Below are 24,445 nucleotides of genomic sequence, written 5' to 3'. Positions count from 1 at the left end.
ATAAAATGCTCCCTACGTCATCTGCAAGGATCCCGGCTTTGTTATGATTCCGAGGATTTACCCAGAGTACATTGCGAAAAAGACAGAGGAACATGGCGCAGACTGAGAGGCGACGCTGAGACTCCAGGGGAAACGATATTCAAGTGGAAATTTTTGGAAAACGTTGAAGCCCTAAAATGCGAGTGTGAAATGGTCTCACTCCCGAAGTCTTGGATAATTTCCGCTGCTCCATTGATGAGTAAAAGGAGACCGGACGACCTGGAAAATTCTTGCAATTGCATCCATAAACATTTCTTTAGGACTCACAACCCCTGAGGTTTCATTTTGTGGTTCATAAAACTCACAGGTTTCATTTTATAAACACGTGGGAGAATGTCCGAAAGACATGTGCGGAAAGACGAATTCCCGCATGGGGTTCGTCGACTTCGCGAAGAACACAAAAAGGTAAAAAGACGGAAAAAGCCCTAAACGTCAGTCCGTTGGGTTTTTAATTCTGCACGTCCACGCGGACCCAGGAAACGACGTGACCTACTTCATGCAAACATAATTTACTGCCAGGGTCTGCATTGGGTGTACTGCTTGAAAAACTATCAATCTGGTATTCTGAACAATATAGGTATGCACAGGGTATTAGATTGAAGCAGTGTCTGCAGGAATAGCAGAAACGAAAGTTTGCTTGCTAGCTAGTGTTTCTAGAAACTTCCTTATCACGTGTTGCATCTGTTTATTGCAGTGGACATTGTTTTACTGCCCTGTATCAACTGCCTAACTGAAGCTAGTCGAATGAAGTCTGGTTCCGTGCAGTGTTTTCGTACATATGCATTTTTATGCACTGGATTGAAGCTAAGCTAGTTAGCTGGTTTGCAATGGCAGCCAGCGTGCACGCTTTCGTTTGTGCCCTCTCCTGTTTCTCGGGTTACGTATTTACAACGTCAGGCAGCTTGTGCAAGAAGTGTGTTTGCTAAACATGTTTTTCCTAAACTGGTCGGTCGTCATGACGACTCTTTGTTTATAACCACATTAGCATTTCATAAATTACAATGTCAACGTGAAGACTTTCATAAGTTATGACAAAAAACTTCTCGCATTATGACAGCATAGCTAGCACAGGTGCTCGTTCACGGACGTCCAAGTCGATAGCAAGTTGGCTAGTGGATTCATTTGCGAATCGTAGGAGTTAGCTGGCAGAACTTCAAACGAGATTTTTCAACCAATAGAACTCGAGAATGTAATATAATCGAATAGGAGATTGAGAATAGAGAGTGTTTTCCTGAGCCTAAGTGTTTGTGGTCCATCGTTTTTTGGGCTCTTGTAACATGATATAGGCCTCAAAAACCAAATAGCCTGCGCAGATATTTCCTGGACAAACAGTATGGTTCGTTTTGAAGTGTCGCAACATGGTTTGGGAACTCTGCAGGAAGAGTTGGCTCAATTTTGTGAACGTATTTGTTTTCTTTTTTTTTCAGTTTATTTCAGGACCCTCCAATTGTCACGTAATTTAGCGTGAGTTCGAAGAGGAAGTTTCACAAAACAGTAACTTGGTCTATACCTACCTATCGCTGGACTGAGACTACTTTTGTTTGGATGTATACCGGAGTCTCAAGTCTAATTTTCCTGAACGGTGCTCGGCAAATTCCACACAGATTCCCTAAACGATAAATCATCCAGTTAGCTCATTCTTTCCCTTATCCCAACGTCTCAGTTGGTCTGTGTAGTATGCACAAAATGGAATCTGCTCAGCACTGAAATTAATGCATTTAATATTTATTATAAATCACCATCTTCCAATATTGCGATCTTGTAAATGCTGTTTTTCTGAAGTTCAAGGGCTTAAGTAAGTCATGCTGTCATATTGGGGTTTCCCTCCACGATTTACCTTAAACATAGTTTGGAGTCTGAGGCAGATATGGAAATGTATTGAAATCTGACGTCCACTGACAAATCAGATTTGATCAGTGGCAGGAGACGTGGGGCTTGTTTTCTTAATTCTCTCTCTGTCGAGTGTTGAGGCATTGAAACAGATGGGGACCTGTCCTGTCAGTAGAGGGTCACAGGGTCATGGGGCGAAGGCCAGACCTCAACGTGACTAATGTCTAGGTCATGACCTCTAGTGAGAGGCTTGTGTGTCGAGTTACCCCTGCAGGCTGGTTCTAATCTCTCCGGTTCCCATTTAATTTACATTTTAGGGGTTTGGCGGATGCTCTTATCCAGAGTGATTCATCCAACGGCTAAACTGTGCCACTGCTGTCACTGGAGAGACCGGGCAGCATTAATCCTGGATACTGTGCCAGGGCACGCATTGTTGTGGAGATATAACATGTAGTGCAGGCACATAGTGCTAAAAATGTAGCTGGGTTAACTTTTAAATAATAATAATTTAGCCCGAACTTTGCTAAACATTTCAGTGAAATAAAAAAAAAAATAAAAAAACTAGCGAATTTCTCTACATACTACATTGTACAGAAAATGTTTTAATTGGCAAGTTAACTAGACCCAGTCTTGTTATTTTTTTTCTCTCCATATTTTATGAATTCAGTCACATTGGTTAAAGACTCAAAACTAGGCCACGGGGTAATCCTATCAATCCAGTATTGTGTAGTAATCCCTCGCCTACCCTCAGTAGTATAGACTGCAATTATGTCATACCCCTTTGCATCATTTACCCCTGTGCCATGTGTGGCCAACGCTTACAGAGGGGATCTGAAGTGGACACAGCTCAGGGCCCCAGTTATAGTAACGTGGGCAGTTTTGTAGTTACAGGGTGCTTGAAGTTCTTTATCACCAAAAACCATACCAGTACTGTAGATGAGAATTTATGCCTGGGATGTTATTACAGTATTGCTTCACACACTCCCCATGGAAGTAACCTTCACATATCCAACCAAACATGTCCCCTGGGCCCCCCCCCACCCCCCACCCCCCACCCCCAACTCCCGGGAGACGTGAGGTTCAGTTGGCCTTCATTAACAGTGTGCATTAATCTCCTGCTTTGGCCCCGGTCTCGGGAGCTTGTTTGCGTCATGTTGTTTATTGTGGCGACAGCCGTGTTATTCCCCCGTTGGATGAGATTAGTACTCGGTTCTCAGAAACGGTTGCTGCAGAACCCCTGTGAAGCATAGTTTCGGTTTTATTTTATGCCTTGTATTTTGCGAAAAGCTGTGTTCACAATAATGCCCTATTTACCAAATCTACTAAAATATAACGGATAGTACCCCTCTTACCCAGTACTTAAGTTAGCTGCAGTAACGTGTCAGTAAAAAAACTGTAGTTGTTAAAAATGTATTTATTTTGAGGGAGAACACAATTGTTCCCTGTGCTTGTGTTTTTGTTTCAGCCGTGTTTTAGTCGCGATAATCCCATAATTGAAAAAGGAAGGCGTTAAAGAGGGCAGTCTAAACTGGCATTAAGTCACATGATAATTTCCCCATGACGAATGCTTATTTTGTCTCCCCCTATTGCCTGCAACCAGGAGTTGCATCCAACTTTAGGTCTGGCAGTACGTCCTGTGTGCGTTAGCGATATCTACCTCGTAATGTATTTTTTTTGCGAGCGCAATATAGGAAGTATATATTAGATACCTGCTTCCTGTGAGCTCGACGCTATTTTGTTCCACGTGGACTCTTAAAATCTGGCTCGGGTGCCTCTATTGCTGAAGTGTCCCAGATGGCAAGGATAATGAGTACTCTAAAGATCAGCGCGAGTAACGAAACCCAGATTAGTTAATCTGATGAATCGGGTGTTGTAGTGCAGGGGTAAAACAAAAGCATGAACCCACACCGGCCCCTTTCGGATAAGATTGGACATCTTTATAGCCAAAATAACTCTGTCCAACTACATACTGAGGTCTATTTGCACTTTGTCAAGTGTGGCATCTGAAAGTTATTTTGTATATCAGTAACCTAGTTCTAACTGCAGTGCCAAAAGTGGAATGCTCATTCATTGTTGAAATGTTAGATATTTTGGTTTGATTTAATGAAGTATTTAATGGCCATATATCACACGAAAACGTATAACCAACATGTAACGTAAGGAAAGTTGAAGTTGAACTCCAACTCCTTGGCTGGAGGTCAAAAGTACATGTAGGGCAGCGTGTAACGCTACATAATTGCGCACTTGGTTCCCTCTTGTGGTAAGCAGAGGGAATTGCATGGCTCACTTTGTTTCCCGAGCTGTTTCTCACGCTTTGAGTAAGTGCCAGTTTTTCCCACCTCGTGCATCGATCGAACAAATGGACGTAAACCCTTATTAATGCGCTGGTTAATTGCTTGCGTTTTCGTGATTTCTCACCGGGGTTGATTATAGACTGCCGATGGATACGTTTTTTCCCCTTCAAGAGCCCGCCACTGCACACCAAAAGCAGACGTTTTTAAAAGAAAATATTGTTTAAAACATAATGTCGAAGTTAAAATGACGATTCAAGAAGTGAAGGCTTTGCCATTGCAGCTGGAATTAATCGCGTCGGAGGGAAATGCTGCAAACCTACAATATTGAAACGTCTCTTTCACAAGTGGCACTTAATCGATTTGCTGTGTGTTTTTTTTCTTCCCAGATGCATTTTAGAAGGTGCGTCTCTTTAAACGGTGTGATTGAAACAAACCGGCAGAATGCCTTCTGACTACAAACACTAATGAAAAGGAAAGCATTCAGATGACACATCTGTGTGCCCTTGGTAATACTGTAATGGCAAGCCGAATTTCCTCTAATTTAGATCGCATAAATGCGTCGCACAATTATGTTCCGTGTGCAGCATTGTATATAAAATTGCATATTTGAATCTAATATTTTCATAGATAATATATGGCTCCAGTTGTCCTTTTGTTTGAAACATCTGGCTGCTTGTTCATCTGCTGAATGTAAAGAGTGGTGCTCGAAAGGTCTGAAATGTCAAAGCTGTGATTTAAACGGGAAAGAGTTCCAACTCTGTTTTATTTATTTATTATTATTTTTTTAAAAACATGTGTTGGGGGAAGAAAGCTGGTGCTAAGGGGCTGTATTAGCGTTTTGTTCCTATATGGCTTTTGTTTTTTGAAGGCGCGAGTGTCAAACGCCAGGGCCTGTTTCCTGTCGCGTTTCTCCGCCAAATCCCCCTCCCCTCCCCCAGTTATAATTCCTTTAATTAAAGCGGTTTTATTCACGGGCACGCAGCTGGAGTCGGCCACTTTCCACCAGGCATCTGAGCCGGCCGCCTCGCTGGCACGAGGACCCTGCTTATTGGCTGTTGTCAAGGAAGCGAAGCACGGCCTTTGTAGCCCCTCGGAGTTTGTTGTTGCGATGTTCTGAATGTATTAATCATTGATTTCAATGCAGGCCCGTTGACAGTGACAGCTTGCTGCCTGCATTTATATCAATTCAACTGCCTCTGTTTCAAAAAAACTGTGCCTGCAAGTGATGCTTCTTTTGGACTGGGGTTCTGGTCATTTACATTGCATTTGCATTACTGGCATTTAGCAGACACTCTCTTCCAGAGTGATCTAAGCTAGACAACTTTTGCTTTTTATACATAGTATCCGTCCGTACACCAGCATACTGAAGCAATTCAGGTTAAGTACCTTGCTCAGTGGCACAACTGTAGTGTCCTACCTGAGAATCAAACCTGCAAACGGTAGGTCACAAGACCCTACACTCTATTCACCATTCTGTTCACCCATGTACTGGTGTGTGCAGTTTTAGAGATGTGTATGTAGGTGTCTTTCGTTCCACGGGCTGCTTGTATACAGCCATTTATTTTTCTCTATCAGTAAATGTTGAATGTCCCTTCGCTGCCTCGGACAGTTTTGGGCGGGTGCGGGGTAGCGTGCCCGTCCTGTGAGACATCCCCCACTGCCTCTCTTCCTCTGTGGTGTGCGGGAGGACTCACTGCACCTCGTACGCACCCGGCGTAGGCGGACTGCTGGTGCGCGGTTCACCTGCAGGGTCGCCCAGGTGACGGGAGCGGGAAATATCCTGGCGACTGTAACCCTCATTTCGCGGTGACGCCAAGGCCGAATACAAGTCCCCACGCGGGGGCTCACGGGCGCAGTCTGCGCTCTCTCTCCCTCGGGACCCTTTCAAACGGGCCAATCACTGCTGCCGATTGGCCAATCAGGTGATCTGAGTAGGTGCCAATACGAGTGCGTTCAGTGTAGTGTGATTAAAAAAAAAAATTTTTTTTTTAAATAAGTGAACTATTATTCTTTTGCAGTAGAAGGTATGTGTGCAGCAAAAAGATAAAAAGCTGACGCATAATCCCTATTGACATGTGTGATGCGTATTCCTAAATCTCAGCACCTTCCAGCCACCGACCGACGTGCCTCATCGCTGTTCCAAAGATCGACTCTCTGACGGGTTTTTTTTATTTCAGTGGATTGATTCGGGCGTGCTGTCAGTAACCATGTTTTCTAATGACGAGGAGCCCTGCAGAAAGGCTTATCGCTTCTTTGGATTTTTAATCAATTCCATTTTTTTCTTCTTCTCAAAGGCAGACAGCCAGGATCATATCGCTGCGGCATTTAGATCGCACGGCTTAAAAAAAAAAAAAAGGCGGCAAACAAAGTATCGTTAGCTGCTCTGACGGTCGCAGGAAACCCACGGCTTACCCCCAGTTATGGATGAGATGATCCTCACGTCTGGTTTTTGTTCTTGGTTTCCCCCCCCCCCCCTCAGTCTTTGCAGTGTCATGTGGTGCTGTGTGTGTGTGTGTGTGTATGTGTGCGGGTGGATGCATGTACGTGTGCATGTGTATGTGTTTGGGTGTGCGTGCGTGTGTATGTGTGTATGAGACATTTTGTCACTGTTGATGTATGGCTTTAAACGTGTGGAAAAGCCTGGACTTCTTGACAATGCGAGAAGTTTATTTTCAGCTTTATTACACATCTACTTTTCCTCTGTCACTGCACTTCAAGGTGTCCTGTAGCCCACTGACTGACTAACGCTGCCTGTCCCCCCGTGTGTCTGTGTGCCTTTTTAATTGTACACAGGCTGCCATTCTGATATATTGTGAATGACTCGTGTAATGTGCTGTAAATTATTAATGCTGAGAAATAGGCCTGTCAAACAGGAGAGGGTGGGAGCTGTGTGGAATTATGGAAATTTCCACGCCAAGAGTGATCCTCTGTCTCTCTCTCAGCATTGTCTTTTGACAGATCTTGAGAGAGGGCAAACACCCGCTACACTATAAAGTAGACTACACGGGGGGTTGGCGAGGGGGGGGCCTATCTGTAAAGCCCGAAAAAGAAAGTAAAAAGATAACACAGGGACTGTTATAATCTGGATATAGGGGTTGTGGCTCTTCAGCATTTTCCTCCTATTTTCCTGATTTGAGCACTTTTTTTTTTTGAGCTGTTCCTTTTCATTTTTTGGCCTGTGACATCACAAAAGGTTGGAAATTCCAGGAATGGATGGCAGAGGATCAACTTGGAAAGGGCGTCAACCAGAGGGCATGACATGATCTCAATATAGCCTATCATATATTAAATGCTGAATAAAAATGTTAATGGTGTAATTATGAATGTGTTTAGCTACCGCCACCAGTGCGTTGTGCTGCACCTCTAGTTTGCATGAAGTTGCAGGTCTGGCAGGTTCCTCTGACCTGTGAGCTCCTTTAGAGCCTCCTGGTCTGTGTGATGTAGTCCATAGGTGTTTCCAGAAGCTTCTACGTTGCCTGGGTATCAGGCAGGCATGCACAAGCCATTTAAGAAGCCCAGTAACACTCCCAAATGCTGCTCTGATTTGATTACATCTGATGGATTAGCAGTCTTCTTCAGTCAGCCAAACATCTTGTGATCTCATGAGCACCTCAGGCGTGAGCTCTCAGGCCATTGGCTGCATTCCTTTATTCCTTCTCTTTTAAATTTGAGCTGTTGTTACCCTAATGACGTTACCCCCAGTGGTAAATACAATTACGCCAAACAAACACAGTTTGCGAGCGGAAAATAATGATGGAAAATGAGTTTGGCCTTGAATGTCTCAGAAAATGGCTCGAGGGATGTCATTGGTTATTGTGCTGGGTTCCCACATTTAGCGGATATTAGGAAGTTATAATTTTGCAGTTGTGGAATTTTAATGTCAGGAAGCGCTTGTGTTTTAATGCGAGGCTGCAGTGGTTCCGCTCAGCCTGCAGTTCAGAAATGCGGCATGATGGGACAGTTCGGTGATTGTTCCGGGACATTCCGAAGGACGGAGTCTGTATTCGGGCGTGCCCTGTGCGTGTGAACGACTTATTAACAGCTGTTTGTTTCGATATCTCAATGACAGGTGGTCACTGGCTGTGAGGAGCAGATCCAACACTGGTGAGTACCGCCCACGTCATTCTCCTTTCCCGTTATCCGATTGGCTTAGATGATCTGATTGGCTTCTCAATTTCCCCCCCCAAAAAAAAATCAATAAAAGGCGGCTTTTTCTTAGCGGCTGTTCTCATGGCGCATGCCTTTAAAGGTCGAAACCTGACCGCGTCGGACTAACGGTGGCTGAAAAGGCTTTGACGAGACTGGGAGGGAGACGGTGAAAAGAGCGGCCTACCTGCTTGCACTTTCTCTTGGTTCTGTAACGGTCTCAGCTCCTCCTCTCTCAGTCAGAGAAGAGCTCATGAGGTCAGAGGTAGACGGAAGCACTTTCGAAGGGTGCCTAAGCGCTCTTCTGTCAGCGATGGCCTTGCAGGCTTTTGGCGGGTGGTATCGCAGGCCTGCGCGGTGTGTCGTATCGACGCTCTTCACTATTGTCACTAGTGCGTGGAGCCGTCACAAAGGGTCTATGAAAAGGGCCCGCGTTTGTGTGCGGCGCGCATGTTTTGATGACTAGGCCTTTGTTCCGTAGGGATTTACCAAGGGATTTATTCGCGTTTAACGGGGAGGTGAAGCACCGAGCAATGTGACTGCTTCATTTGCTTTTTACTTTAGATAACCTGTGGCCCTGCGCTCAAATCGGATATTGACCCCGTATTCGCCAGAAAAATAAATTTGGTTGCTCAGAGCTTGGTCCACATTAGCTGCTTTGCATAGGGAGGTGTTATTAGCCCAGTTGTATATTTTTACATTTGCATTTTAGCAAAAATGAGCACCTCACACCTCCCCTAGTCAAATATTGGTCCTGGTACAACAAAGGGGGAAAAAAATAAACTTTGACAAAGGTCAACTGGTCGTAAGCGTAGTGCTATCTAGTGTGCTTAGACGGTTTTTCCCCTTGTGTGCATTTGCATTTTTGCCATGTATCTGATGCTGTTATCCAGAGCATCTTAGCCAGCCTTATTTGTTTTACATAAACTCCGTTTATAGAGATGGTACCCGGATGCTGCGTGAGAGTTGCGTGTAAAACCCTTCGTGCGGCCGCTGCTCGGCTCAGCTTTGTGTCTGCGATGGTTGCAGGAAAAAGGTGGAAGCGGATTACAGCTCCCTGCAGGAGAGGCTCGGTACGCTTCCGGATAGGCTGTCCTATGACATCATGGTACGTTCCGCCCCCGCCTGATTGGAGTCGTGGTGGTGAGTAGTGACGGTCCCGCCCCCGTCCCTGTGTGGAGTGCGCACGGGTCCTTTGAGTGTGCGGTGTGTTTTAAATGAGAGGACATTGCGAGCATTCCCCATTTAGAACTGACCCATGTGTGAAGAGTTGTGATGGGTACTTCGCTCTTAATGAATCGTTCTCTCTCTCTTGCTGTTTCCGTCTCTCTCTCTCTGTCTCTTTCTCTGCTTTCCCCCACCCCTTTTCCTTTCTACGTCATCTTTCATCATCCATCTTTTCTCCTTCTCCCTCTCCTCTTTTTTCTCATCCACTTCCTGCCTTCTGCTACCCATCTGTTTACTCTTTCTCTTCCCCATTTCATGCTGGTGACCCCCTCTCTTCTCCCTGCGTTTCTCTCTCTCTCTCTTCGTCTGTTCTTCCCTCCTCCGTGTGTCAGGTACCCTTTGGACCGCTTGCCTTCATGCCGGGGAAGCTGGTCCACACCAACGAGGTGACGGTGCTGCTGGGAGATAACTGGTTCGCCAAGTGCTCGGCCAAGCAGGCGGTGGACCTGGCTGAGCACCGGAAGAGCCGTGAGTTCTGCCGGACCTCCTGAACACACCTGCAGCTCAGCACAGTCATCACAACACACCTCCACCTCAGCACAGTCATCACAACACACCTGCAGCTCAGCACAGTCATCACAACACACCTCCACCTCAGCACAGTCATCACAACACACCTCCAGCTCAGCACAGTCCTCACAACACACCTCCAGCTCAGCACAGTCATCACAACACACCTCCAGCTCAGCACAGTCCTCACAACACACCTCCAGCTCAGCACAGTCATCACAACACCACCTCAGCACAGTCATCACAACACACCTCTCAGCTCAGCACAGTCCTCACAACACACCTCCAGCTCAGCACAGTCCTCACAACACACCTCCAGCTCAGCACAGTCCTCACAACACACCTCCAGCTCAGCACAGTCCTCACAACGCACCTTTCAGCACAGTCCTCACAACACACCTCCAGCTCAGCACAGTCCTCACAACACACCTCCAGCTCAGCACAGTCCTCACAACACACCTCCAGCTCAGCACAGTCCTCACAACACACCTCCAGCTCAGCACAGTCCTCACAACACACCTCCAGCTCAGCACAGTCCTCACAACACACCTCCTGCACAGAGTCCTCACAACACACCACCAGCACAGAGTCCTCACAACACACCTCCCGCACAACACCATTCTCACAACACACCTCCAGCTCAGCACAGTCATCACAACACACCTTTCAGCACAGAGTCCTCACAACACACCTTTCAGCACAGAGTCCTCACAACACACCTTTCAGCACAGTCCTCAAACGCCCTCCTGCCAGAGTCCTCACAGCCCTTGCACCAGTCTCACAACCACCTCCAGCTCAGCACGTCATCAACACCTTTCGCTTCAGCACACAGTCCTCCACACCTCCAGCTCAGGCAACAGTTATCACAACACCTCTTCAGCTCAGCACAGTCTCACAACACACCTCCAGCCAGGCACGTATCATAACAGCCTCCAGCTCAGCACAGTCATCAAAACACCTCCTGCACAGAGTCTCACATACCACCTCCAGCTCGACGCTCACACACACCTACTCGACAGTCTCACGACACCTTTCAGTTCAGCACAAGTCCTCACAACACACCCTCAGCTCAGCACGTCCTCACACACACCTCCAGCTTTGACAGAGTCCTCAAACCCCTCCAGCTCAGCACAGTCCTGCACAAGCACTGCCGAGCTCAGTCCAGTCCTCACATACAGCTACCAGCTCGGCCCAGAGTCCTCACAACCACCTCCAGCTCGCACAGTCATAAGCACAGCCTCCAGCACGGACTCCTCACACACCTCCTGCCAGTCCTCGCAAGCCCCTCCGCTCAGCACTGTCCTCACACGACCTCCAGTGAACGAGTCTCACACACACTCCAGCTCAGCACAGTCTCAAACACACTCACTCAGCACGAGTAGCCACAACACACAGTCCGCTCAGCACAGTCTCAAACACTCAGCTCAGCACAGCTCACACCACCTCAGCTAGCACAGCCTCCACCACCTCAGTCAGCCAGTCTCACACACCTCGCTCAGCACATCCTCACAACACATCCAGGTCAGACGAGTCCTCACAACAACCTCCAGCTCGCCAGTCCTCACAACACACCTCCAGTGCACAGTCCTCCACACACCTCCAGCTCAGCACAGTCATCACAACACACCTCCAGCTCAGCACAGTCATCACAACACACCTCCAGCTCAGCACAGTCCTCACAACACACCTTTCAGCACAGAGTCCTATAAACAGTGGCCCTCCTCCAGGGCTGTTGCTGCACACCCTTGCCCTATTTTGATAACCTCTGCGCGGGTCGTAGTGTGTGTGTGTGTGTGTGTGTGTGTGAGAGATGATGGGCTCCCCCTTTCTCCCCCTTGCAGCTGTGTCAGGCTGTTTAACGGGGTTTAGGTTCACACCCCTCTTAATGGCGGCGGCGGCTAGCGACCTGCGCGGCGCAGGCAGGTGATCATGACTCAGCCTCGCGCTCTAATTATAAAAGGCGCCGCAACGCCGCGTCAGTGAATTACCAGGCCTAAGAGCCGGGAGCGCTGAGGAGCAGCGGGAGGTATCGAAGTCTCGGGCGCCGTTAATATTCAGCGGAAACGCTCCTCCTCTCCTCTCCTCTCCGCCCCTCTCCTCTCTGCCCCTCTCCTCGCAGCTGTTTGATGAGCTGCTTCTCAAAACCTCCTGCTGCTGCTTCGCACTGGGAAGGGGGGGGGGTCTGTGGGAGGGGGGGGTGTGGGCCGTGGGGTCAGTTTCCAGTTCTCTGTATGTGTATTAGGCTGGCCCCGTGTCTGCCACTGAACGCAGCGTTAGGGCTCCGCTGTGATAATGGCTTGGGGAAGGCCTTGGGGCGGCCCGCCTAGCGCGCGGGTCCTGTGTGCTCTCTGCAGGCTGCCCCCGGGGACTTGTCTGCCTCGATGCGTGGTGAATCGTGAGGTGTGACAACTAATGTTTATTCAGCTAAAAAACGGTTAATCTCGTTTTTATCTGAGTTAGGCCGCAACACCACGAAGTGCTACGAATGTCGTAAAATGCTAGTAGCTAGCGCTACTGAATGGCTTTGCACCGTCATCCATTTTTTATCTGCTCCTGTTCACGAATCCTTCGTTTAAGTATCTCTGCAATAGGTCAGCACCAGGGTCTGAGTCAGTCGTAAAAATGACCTTTAGGCTGGATGCTGGCCTACAGCGCCCTCTAGTGAGTCCTCCCCCGCCCCCCTTCCCCCACCAAAGTTTACACAGTTAAACCCCCCGGTGGAGCAGTGTCAGTGAGCTCGAGTGCTTAACCTGCATCGCTGGGGCGTTTATCCAGCGGCGCTGAAAGGATATGCTAATGCCGAGCTCTGGAACCTCCGGATAAGGGGCCGCCGGCAAGCAAACAAACAAACAAATAAATAACCACGGCGACAGGAATGGCGGGCGGAGCGGTCCGAGGAGCCCCCGCGGCGAGATAACGTCGCCGCCGCCGGCGCTTCTGGGTAAACGCGGCTGGGAGGAGAGACGGGGTGCCGCTTCTCCCCCCCCCCGAGTCTCGACGGTCAAGGTCACTTGTAGGTCGAGTGCGAGAGGATTTCCGCCCTCCTCTTTGGCGGTTTTTTTGGGCGGCGGGGTCTGGTTTGACGGCCTTTCGCGGTCCGTTGCGCGCGCTGAGGCGCGGTTTAAAAGGATTCCCGCAGCACGCGCTGGCGATTAGGGGGAATAGTGCTCGCGCGTCTGTAATTTTTTTGAAACGGCAATTTCTTTAAAAGCCTACATGTAATTTTCGGCTCAAAAGGCTGTCATAACTCCGTGTAAATACCAGGGAAATGTCTCGGGAGATGGGCAAAACTCCCACTGTTCTTCCACACTTCATTTGCATTGACAATGGCACCCCCGCACCCCCTCCCCAGAATGTATTTTTAATTTGAGTTTTGTTTTGTTTGACTTTGACCTTCTCTTTAAAAAACCTCCATTGATGAAAGCTGGAATTATTTGTGTGAAGTGATGTTCCCTTCGCTGTCGTCTCGGTTGGAGGCTGTATCAGCCTGGGTCTGCTGCAGCACAAACAGTCCTTAACCTTCGCCTTCTCACTGACACGCAGACGCACGCAAGAGAGCGCACGCAGACGCACACACAGACGTGTACGCACACTCACACACGTATTCACACACGCACACACGCTCACGCACACACACACTCATACACGCATTCACACACGCACACACACGCTTGCACACACTCGCGCTCACACTCGCACACACTCACACATGCACGCACGCTCACGCACACACACACACACACACACACATTCACACATGCACGCACACACACGCTCACACACACACTCATACACGTATTCACACATTCACACATGCACGCACGCACGCTCACGCACACACACGCTCACACACACACACACATTCACGCTCACACTCGCACACGCACACATGCACACACACATGCTGACACACACACTCACACACACGCTCACACACACACTCACACACACGCTCACACACACACTCACACACACGCTCACACACACACTCACGCACGCTCGCACACACACACACACACACACACACACTCACACACACACACTCACGCACGCTCACACACACACACACACATGCTCTCACGCACACTCACACATACACGCTCGCACGCACACACACACTCACACACACTCTCACACGCGCACGCACGCTCACACGTACGCCCCAGCTTTTTAAACAGCCCTAGTTCTCCCCCCCCCTGTTACGCGCTCACGCTCGGATGAGATCTGTCAAACAGCTCCTTCAGTTATTAGGCTGTCTGCAGATGACCTTTTCCCCAATCAAAGATGTATGACTTAAGGGCTCAGATTCTCCATGGCAACGGGGGCCCTGACGCGCCGCCGCCGCCGCGGTGAGGGAAAAAGGTCTAATTGTTGCTGAAATTTAATGATCTGGAGAGACATCGGGGGCTGCCAGGTTTTTATGAACTGTTTATGCTGTCATTTTTCTTCCTGTAACGCGGTTCGGGCTTAACCCCTTCAGCGCCGGCCGGGCTGATCTCGGATTCCTCAGTCCCACAGTCCTGTTACATTTCTGAGGAGGCGAAGCTGGTTTGGGCTCTTTGGCAGTGTGTAATTAGGGGAGGTGTGGTACCCCAGGTGTAGTTAGGGGATGTGTGGTACCCTGGTGTAATTAGGGGAGGTGTGGTACCCAGGTGTAATTAGGGGAGGTGTGGTACCCCGGGTGTAATTAGGGGAGGTGTGGTACCCAGGTGTAATTAGGGAAGGTGTGGTACCCTGGTGTAATTAGGGGAGGTGTGGTACCCGTGTGTAATTGGGGGAGGTGTGGTACCCCAGGTGTAATAAGGGGAAGGTGTGGTACCCGTGTGTAATTGGGGAAGGTGTGGTACCCGTGTGTAATTGGGGAAGGTGTGGTAGCCTGGTGTAATTAGGGGATGTGTGGTACCCTGGTGTAATTAGGGGAGGTGTGGTACCCCGAGTGTAATAAGGGGAAGGTGTGGTAGCCTGGTGTAATTAGGGGAGGTGTGGTACCCAGGTGTAATAAGGGGAAGGTGTGGTACCCGTGTGTAATTAGGGAAGGTGTGGTACCCCGGGTGTAATTGGGGGAGGTGTGGTACCCGTGTGTAATTGGGGGAGGTGTGGTACCCCGGGTGTAATAAGGGGAAGGTGTGGTACCCTGGTGTAATTGGGGGAGGTGTGGTACCTGTGTGTAATTGGGGGAGGTGTGGTACCCTGGTGTAATTGGGGGAGGTGTGGTACCCGTGTGTAATTGGGAGAGGTGTGGTATCTGGGTGTAATAAGGGGAAGGTGTGGTACCCTGGTGTAATTGGGGGAGGTGTGGTATCTGGGTGTAATAGGGGAGGTGTGGTACCCAGGTGTAATAAGGGGAAGGTGTGGTACCCGTGTGTAATTGGGGGAGGTGTGGTACCCGTGTGTAATTGGAGGAGGTGTGGTACCCCAGGTGTAGGTGGAGCGCTGTAGGTACACCTGTTCATAATGCTGGCAGGACGGCAGTGGAATTCTCGCAGATTATAATGATGAATAGCCAAGCTTCCTTTTTCATTTTTCTTTTAGGTTTTTTTTTTCTTCCCTTCTCCTCCCTCCATGATTCATTAGATTCACCCCTGGGCCTCTATTTAAATATTTAAAACAAATTAGCTTTTATGTTTATATATCAACATGCACGCTCTCACACACGGGCGTGCGCGCACACACACGCATACACACACACACACATGCGCACACACACACACACACTCGCACGTGCTCGCACACACACACACATGCTCGCACACACGCACACACACCCACACACACACGCACACACACACATGCGCACACACACACACACACGCATACACACACACACACACACACCACGCACACACCCACACACACACACACGCATGCATACACACACACCCACACACACACACACACACATGCTCACACCCACACACAGCTGCTTTATACATTTTTTGTATTCGTTATGAAAATGTAGTTTGTGAGAACCAATGAAACATTTCCCAGCATCATATGCCAGACTTAAAATCTCAGAACAAATATTTCCGTTGGAGCTTAAACATTATTCAAAGGAAGACGAGGCAAACTTTTTAAAAGTGAAAGGGTGCTTCCGTCTTTTCCCGCGTCGCTGTGTTTACCAAACGGCATGGCAACGTATTCGTCGTTTCCAGGGGACGTTGTGTCCCTGCCGCGGAGGCGAATCGATCTGTACGAATGTGCGACTCTCTCTGTCAGTTAGATTCAGCAGAACGGACCGTCCATTTTTATTTTGCCTTTGATTCGGCAGCTGCTCTCACAAACGATTCGTTAGCTGCGTACCGAATGACTGTGAACGCATTTAAGCGTTTCTCACGGGCACAGGAGTAAGGCCCGGTTTACGGTGAAGTACGCTGAAGTCCCGTCCTACACGTTGGCGGGTGTTGAAGTGATCTTTAAATAAAATTACGCTTGTCAGCAGAACGCAAGCAGTACCTGGCCTGTAATTACACGTCCAGCCGAAATCTGCCCGGCAACAGATGCAGCTGAGACTGTGTGAGAGGGAGACGAATTGCTCTGTGCGGTTTGAGGCCACAAACTTTGGAATATTTTAGTATTTCTTTTACCCCCTCGTGGCCGTGTTTGAAATGGCTGAATGGGAGCGAGGTGGTGGGAGGTTGATGGTTGATGGTAAAGATGTGTGTGTGTGTGTGTTTAGGCTAACTTTTTTGCCCTCTGGATCTTGAGAATGAATTTCCTCTGAATTCCATCTGCCCACACGTCACTCACCTCTCCCTTTCTCTCAGCATTATTCTGTCTCCCTCGTGGCTGCTCTTCTGTCTCTCTCTTCTCTCTCGTCTGCTGTTAGTCTTTTGTTCTCTCGTCTCTTCGTCTCTGCTCTCTCTCTCTTCTCTCCTTCTTCTTGTCTCTCTCTCTCTCTCTCTCTCTTCTCTCCTCTCCTTCTCTCTTCTCTTCCTCTTCTTTTCTCCTTCTTCTCTCTCTCTCTCCTCTCTCTCTCTCTCTCTCTCTCCGTCAGTGCCTCTCTGTTGCTCTCTCTCTCAGTCTCTCACTCCGCTTTGTGTCTCGTCTGTTCTCTGCTCGCAGACGTGAGGAAGACCCTCGATGACCTGAGCAAAGTGGTGAAGAACTTTGAAACTCGTGCTGGATTCACCGAAGATCTACAAAAATTAAGTGGCGTAAGTTGCACCTGCAGTAATTCCGTAATGATGTTCAACCCTGACCCCCCCCCCTATTCGAGCTAACTGCAGCTCCCTCTGTCTGTTTACACTGTTCATGTCTGCTAATCTTACAGGTACATTATGGCTGGACTACTGCCCTCCCTGCAGCTGCATATGCGCTGATAATTATAATAAAATAATAATAAATAATAATAATAATAATAATAATATGGCTAGGAGCAATTGAACAGCTTCCATCCAGTCTGAAAAGGATTTATGTGAATAATTAGTCATTTGAATGTATTACAGGTTGAAGTCAGTGGTGTGATGTTTTCAGTGAGTTGTATGATGTCACCTCTCTTGAGTATAACACGGTTCCTCTCCTTCAGGACAAGGGAGACTATGTGGACATCAGAGAAGAGATGAAAGATGGAGAAGAATCCCTCACAAAAGGTATCACTGCACGCCCCCCCCCCCCCCGCCTGCCCCCCCAACCACCGGGAGGGAGCCTCTCTCACAAGGACTCACCCTTGACTTTCACACAAGGCGTGTCACCCCTGGAGTCACCCTAACCCTAACCCTAACCCTCTACACATAGAGCCCAGCAGACTGTGTGTGTGTGTCTGTGTGTGTGTCTGTGTGTGTGTCTGTGTGTGTGTCTGTGTCTGTGTCTGTGTGTGCGTGTGCGTGTGTGCGTGTCTGTTTGTGGGTGTGTCTCTGTGTCTGTCTGTCTGTCTGTCTGTCTGTGTGTGTGTGTGTGTGTGTGTCTCTGTCTGTGTGTGTGTGTGTGTGTGTGTGTGTCTCTGTGTGTGTCTCTGTGTGTGTGTGTGTGTGTGTGTGTGTGTCTCTGTGTGTGTGTGTGTGTGCATGATTGTGCGTGTGTCTGTGACTGTTCTGTAAACACATGCAGACACGTACCCAGTCTAGAGACCTGTTTCTGTCTTCATTTCCTGCTGGTTCCTGTATATTCTGGCTGATTCGTACTCAAAGCACTGATCACAGCATCGGAGAATGTGTGTTTCAGTGATCGGGGACCCCACTGTATCAATCAATCAGTCAATCGATCAAATTAGATTTATTTAGCGTTTTTCACAGCAATTGTCACAATACGCTTCACAGACAGCCCTGGCCTAGACCCCCAGAGGAGCAAGCCTAAAACAGTAGTGGCTAGGAAACACTCACTGTGTGTGTGCTTTGCAGGGAAGAGGCGGCTGGCCCATAAGCCCTTCTCTAAGCCCAAGGTGGAGGACGTGCTGGAGCTGCCGGAGGAGGAGGAGGAGGAGCAGGAGGAGGTGCAGGAGCAGGGGGGAGGTGCTGGGGGCCGGCGGGGACTTCTGTCTGAGGAGGAGCTGTGGGCCCGGCTGGACGAGCTGGAGGCGCAGGAGGAACAGCTGGATGAGGAGGACAGGTACAGAGAGACGCACACGCGCACACACGTACACACATGAACACACGCACACGCACAAACATACATGCACGCAAGCACACACACACACATGCACACACACATCCATGCACGCACACACACACACGTACACACATAAACGCACACACACACGCATGCAAGCACACACATACACACATCCATGCACGCATGTCCGCACACACACACGCATGCAAGCACACACATACACACATCCATGCACGCATGTCCGCACACACACACGCAGTGAGGATGTCACGGGCCTTTAGTAACGAGACCGTCGAATGCAGACGGTAGGAATGGAGCAGGCACGTTTTTCATTCAGCCCGGTGGAGAACGCGTGCGCCTCCCGTGTTGGACGCTCTCAGAGATGAACAATGGCTGGAAATCTGTGCTAAAATAAGCCCGGCTCTGTGCGACGCTCCCAGGCCGAGCCGCGCTGTTGTTTCCCAGGCCGCGAGCCTGCGGACGACGCGGCTACAGCTCACCCGCCTGCTCTTTGATGCCGGAGCCCGGCTCCGTCCGCTCGCCGGTGTTTACGGAAGCTCTTCCTCTGTCATTGTCCCGCTCCTCCTCGCCGCGCTTCTGCAGCATTGTTTAACCCTTTATTTCCGTCTCCCTCGCTCTGCTTGGAAACACCTGTGTTATTTTACCATTTTTAAATGTCCCCCCCCCCCCCCCCCCTTAAATCGCAGAACGTTCGACACCGCAGACATGAACGGGGAGGACACGACGTCCTCCTCCTCTTCCTCCGAGGAAGAGAAGGACGGCGAAGGGGGACGCCTGACCAACGGGCTCCACGGCGACGAGGGCTGGCCCCCGGAGGATCGGGGTGACCCCGGGCCCCTCCCCCCCCAGAGCAACGGGACGGGTCAGCCGCGCACGGACGGGGAGGAAGAGGAGGAGGGGGAGGATGAAGACGACGAGGAAGAGGGCGAGGAGGGAGGCGTGCCGACCATCTACTTCTGTCACACCAAGGAGCCCAAGAAGGTGAGTTGCCCCCCCCCCCCGCCCCCAGACCGCCAATCCCACCGGGCTGGATGACGGGTCTCACCGTATCCCCGCTCCGCCCCCCTCTACTGAGGTTCCATTCGTTTTAAGGACCGTTTTTGACATCACCCACGAGCATGCTGGGAAGCGCACTAAACCAGGTGCAGAAGTCACCTGACCTGCGGACATCCAGCTCAGTTTAATTTCAGCAGGAGAAAAGGAAGAAAAATGGGAAAAAAAGCGAATTAATTCTGAAAAAAGGCTTCTCTGCCTGAGGGTTGCAGTTTAAATAAATTAGCGCTTACCTTAGGAGGGTTGCCAGATAATTAGGCGAAATCATTAAAACCTGAGCACTTCACTTCCCCGGTGTGCATTCAGTGATGCGGTGTGAGAAGCCTGGCGTGTGATCTGGCCTAAAAAAAGACCGAGTTCTTCTCTCCGCTGACCCTCTTTCTGACTCTCTCCCCCTGTCGCCTCTCCTCCTGTCTGCCCCCTCTCTCTCTTTCTCTCTGTCTCTCCCTCTGACCCCTCATCGCCTCTCCTCCTGGCTCTTTCCCCCTCTTTCTCTCTCTGTCTCTCTTTCTCTCCCTCACTCTTTCCCCCTGTCGCCTCTCCTCCTGTCTGCCCCCTCTCTCTCTTTCTCTCTGTCTCTCCCTCTCACCCCTTATCGCCTCTCCTCCTGGCTCTTTCCCCTCTTTCTCTCTCTGTCTCTCTTTCTCTCCCTCCCTCTCTCCCCCTGTTGCTTCTCCTCCTGGCTCTTTCCCCCTCTCGTTCTCTCCCTCTCTTCCCCTGTCTCCTCTCCTCCTGGCCCTCCCCCCCTCTTTTCCTCTCTCTCTCCCTCCCTCCCCAGGTCAGGATCAACACGGGGAAGAACACCATGCTGAAGTTCAGCGAGAGGAAGGAGGAGGCCAAACGCAAGAAGAAGAACGGCAGCAACCACGGCAACGGCCACGGCCACGGCCACTCCCACCACGAGCTCCCCAGGATCAAATCACCGGCTGACATCTACAGGTGATTTACACCTGTCACTCATCCTACAGGCCACTCCCTCACAAGCTCCCCAAGATCAAATCACCTGCTGATATCTACAGGTGATTCACACCTGTCACTCAGGATATAGGCCACTCCCACCATGAGCTCCCCAAGATCAAGTCACCTGCTGATGTCTACAGGTGATTTGCACCTGTCACTCACTCTACAGGCCACTCCCACACAAGCTCCCTAAGATCAAATCACCTGCTGACATCTACAGGTGATTCACACCTGTCACTCATGATATAGGCCACTCCCTCACAGTTGGGGCGGTAGCTTTAAACAGGGGTGTCTAATCTTATCCAAAAAGGGTGTAGGAGTTGAATCCGCTGTGTTAGTGCTGGGCTAAAACAAAAACCTGAAAAGCCCTTTTTCGGGTCAGATGGGGCACCCCTGGTTTTAAATGCTGCTGCTCGTCCTCTGGTGTCGGTGCTGCGGCTGAGCTCAGCCCCTGGGGGGCGCTAGCACGCGAGCGCTAACGCCCCCCGCTCTGTGGCCGCAGGGTGTTCGTGGACGTGGTGAACGGCGAGCTTGTCCCGCGGAAGTCCATCCTGAAGTCGCGCAGCCGGGAGAACAGCGTGTGCAGCGACACCAGCGAGAGCAGCGCCGCCGACTTCGAGGAGCGCCGCGCGTTCGGGCGCGCCCTCAGCCACGACGAGGCCGCCCACAGCGACGCCAGCGAGGGCGTCTCGGAGCAGGACAGTCCCACGGGCCGCGCCCCGCACTTACTTGCCCACTTTGAGGTGACTGACCCCGCCCCCTTTGAGCTAACTGACTCTGCCCCCTTTCACTTAACCGCCCACTTTGAGGTGACTGACCCCGCCTCCTTTCACTTGCCCGCCCACTTTGAGGTTACTGACCCCGCCCACTTTGAGCTAACTGACTCTGCCCCCTTTCACTTACCCGCCCACTTTGAGGTGACTGACCCCGCCCCCTTTCACTTACCCGCCCACTTTGAGGTGACTGACCCCGCCCCCTTTCACTTACCCGCCCACTTTGAGGTGACTGACCCTGCCCCCTTTCACTTACCTGCCCACATTGAGCTACCCGGCTCCACCCCCTTTCACTTACCCTCCCACTTTGAGGTAACTGACTCCACCCCCCATCACTTACCCTCCCATTTTGAGGTAACTGACTCCTCCCCCTCTTACTTACCCACCCACTTTGAGGTAATTGTGTGTTGTATTTATCAGCTATGGCGCCCTGTGTAGCTGAAACGCTGGGTCAGCAATGGCTTCCCTCGGACCTGCACTGCAAAAGGGACAGAAGAGGGTCCCGAAATAAATACAATGTCTTCTCTTATTTTCTGTGCGTTTCAAACAGGCATTTTCAGGGACGGTGGTTGAGAAGGACCCCGGGCTGCCGTCGTCCATTCCTCACCTGACCATCTCCCCGCCCGCGCTGCCCACCATCCCCGAGAGGAAGTGTGAGGACCTGGCCCCTGAGGGCCCCCAGGGGCCCCCCAAAAGGGTCTCCAAGTTCAAGGCCTCCAGGGCCAAAGTGATCATGTGACTCCCTCAAACCCCGCCCCCCCAAACCCCCCCCCCCCCGCCCCGGGTTCAAACCCTTTTTAGCTTTATTTTGTACTGATACACTTTACACTAAGCAGGTGCCATCCTCCTTCTCTCTAGCTCCTCTTTTTTTTTTCCTCCTCCTCTCTTTCATCATCACTCGAACCCTTTTCCTTTAAAGTGGTCTTGCAGCAGCGAGCTTTGTGTTTCTCTGTGGCTCCGTAGCTAGCTGCCCGTCGTTCGCGGTTCTCCCCCCCCCACCCGTGGTAAGGGGAGTCGTGACATCAGCGTTAGGTGACATCACCTGCAGTAACATAGGGGCTAATCCATCTTCAGCGATCCCACTGCGGAGGTGCGCTTGCTGTAGAAGCTTTACCTGTGCCAGTCTGCCAGCAGGTGGGAGGGGTCTACATTGCAGGTGGCCAGTCTACCGTAGGAGCCACGCCTGCTACTGGCCACGCCCGTTTCTGCAGCATGACCGGCAGATCCAGGGTCAGCCTCCTTGGTGTATTCAAAAAGTGATCATTTTGTTGTAGTGTTGAATCCTTTTTTTTTTTTTGCCCAGGACTACTGCTAACCCTCCCAAGTGTGGGCTTGTGGTCGGCTTGACCACACTCGACTCTCCCTTTCGCACACCAGACTAGCATAAGGGGGGCACTGCTAATTACAAAGACTGGCTGCTCGGTGATCCTTAAACGGGTGGGGAACGCTAGGCTCTATAGACAAGCATATGCCTTCACATGCTGGGTTTCAGTTTCCCCTTGGTAAGTCAGAGGGGAAGAAGTTAAGGACACGGTGATCTCACAGCAAGTCTAACCGAGCCCCCGGTTTGAGGGGGGAAAAAAAAAAATCTTTGCTTTTGCCACTTTTCTCTGCTTTTTCCTTTGATGTGTGTCTGCTTCAGTGATGTGCCTGTTTCAAGCAAAGATATTGTGCTTAAAAAAGTGCTGTGAACTTGAAATGGGAAGAAAAATAAACGTTTTTTTTGTGAAGACTTTTTGTGGCACGTCTGGTCTTTTTTTTTCTATCGACACTTCTGGGTCGCGTGCTTTAGTAAGTAGGGCCTGTTTAGCCTACATTCTGTGAGTTGCAAAATAACCTTTTTTTTTTTTTGGAGAAACTGCAGTCTTGTTTACAGACAGGGAGTCCGTACGAACGTGTTTATTGGACATAGAAAGGGCTCATATCAGCCTTGTAAAAAGCATTTAGTGTGTGCTTCATAAAACCCGCTAAACGCTTTGGAGGTTCATTTTCCACCGCGTTCAACAACTAAACGATTGAGGACACGACATTTAAACGAATCCTTTGAGATGCACCGGTTTGAATGGAGGAGTGTGGCACAGTGGGTAAGGAACTGGGCTTGTAACCGAAAGGTCGCAGGTTCGATTCCCGGGTAAGGACACTGCCGTTGTACCCTTGAGCAAGGTACTTAACCGTAATTGCTTCAGTATATATCCTGCTGTATAAATGGATACAATGTAAAGTGCTATGTAAAAAGTTGTGTAAGTCGCTCTGGATAAGAGCGTCTGCTAAAATGCCTCTAATGTAAAGCTTAATGCACCATTTGAAACCCGGCGATGTAACACTTCTGCCGTGGATACACGAACTCACGTCGACCCGGCTGGCCCCTGTCACCACTCCGCAGACGCTCGCCGACGCACCTCGCCGCGATCCCCGCGACTGGCGCCGCCTCTCCCGCTGGAGACGTGACTGCCCGCGCTCGCTGAGACGAATCCGCCGCCGAACCGGTTGCCGCCGGTTACCTTCGACGGCTCCGCCTCGCCGCTGCGTTAGAGACCGGCCCTGTCAGGGCTCCGCGGGTCCGCTCCGCAGCCAATGGCGGGGCTCGGCACGCGACGCCGACGCTGCCGTGGAGTTCATCCGGCGTCAGGAGGAGGAGGAGGGGGGAAAGAGGCGGGGGGAGAGGAGCGCCTTGTCGCAGGTAGGGGAAGTTACATTTTTGGTGGCGGGTTGGACCTCCCTGCGCAGTCTGTCTTGTCCTTACTTGACCTCGCTGCATGAGCCAAAAATAGGCTACATTTTATCTGGGGGGGGGAAAAACAAAAGGAAAGAAAAAAAAAAGTCAGCCTACAAAGTAACAGTTCAGTGTGAATGGATTCCATCCTGTGTTGGCTTATGTGCGGCTTGTGTGTCTTAAGATAGGTGGAAACGTATCTTAAGACACACAAACGCTCATAAGACCCCTTTCTTCTCAAAGGTTAAAGGAGGTAAAAGTCAACTAGCCTTTGGTTGTAGGTCTGCAGCCAGTATGTAATACAGGTCTAAAGCTCTCACTGAGTGGGGAAT

General features: G+C 50.3%; 1 protein-coding gene across 4 annotated transcripts; it reads left to right on the top strand.

The window, feature by feature from the left end:
- The first annotated feature begins 32 nt into the window (after positions 1 to 32).
- On the top strand, positions 33 to 23,132 carry uri1 (URI1 prefoldin like chaperone). 4 transcript variants are annotated; one of them, XM_064337340.1, is made up of 12 exons: positions 33 to 444; positions 8,233 to 8,267; positions 9,339 to 9,417; positions 9,869 to 10,004; positions 17,109 to 17,200; positions 17,572 to 17,635; positions 18,383 to 18,590; positions 19,301 to 19,595; positions 20,446 to 20,548; positions 20,716 to 20,767; positions 21,130 to 21,370; positions 21,951 to 23,132. In XM_064337340.1, the coding sequence occupies exons 1-12, from the start codon at positions 373 to 375 to the stop codon at positions 22,137 to 22,139; spliced, it is 1,566 nt and encodes a 521-aa protein (XP_064193410.1). In that variant the 5' UTR covers positions 33 to 372; the 3' UTR covers positions 22,140 to 23,132. The 4 variants fall into 4 exon arrangements, with proteins under 4 accessions (XP_064193410.1, XP_064193409.1, XP_064193412.1 ...); XM_064337339.1 differs by lacking the exon at positions 20,716 to 20,767 and having other exon boundaries at positions 36 to 444; positions 20,446 to 20,606; XM_064337342.1 differs by lacking the exons at positions 33 to 444; positions 20,716 to 20,767 and adding an exon at positions 468 to 616 and having other exon boundaries at positions 20,446 to 20,606.
- Positions 23,133 to 24,445: the final 1,313 nt, after the last annotated feature.

This window comes from Anguilla rostrata, chromosome 5, assembly GCF_018555375.3.
Source record: "Anguilla rostrata isolate EN2019 chromosome 5, ASM1855537v3, whole genome shotgun sequence".
In the NCBI taxonomy this organism is placed as follows: domain Eukaryota; kingdom Metazoa; phylum Chordata; class Actinopteri; order Anguilliformes; family Anguillidae; genus Anguilla; species Anguilla rostrata.
This window is presented reverse-complemented; position numbering and strand designations above follow the sequence as displayed.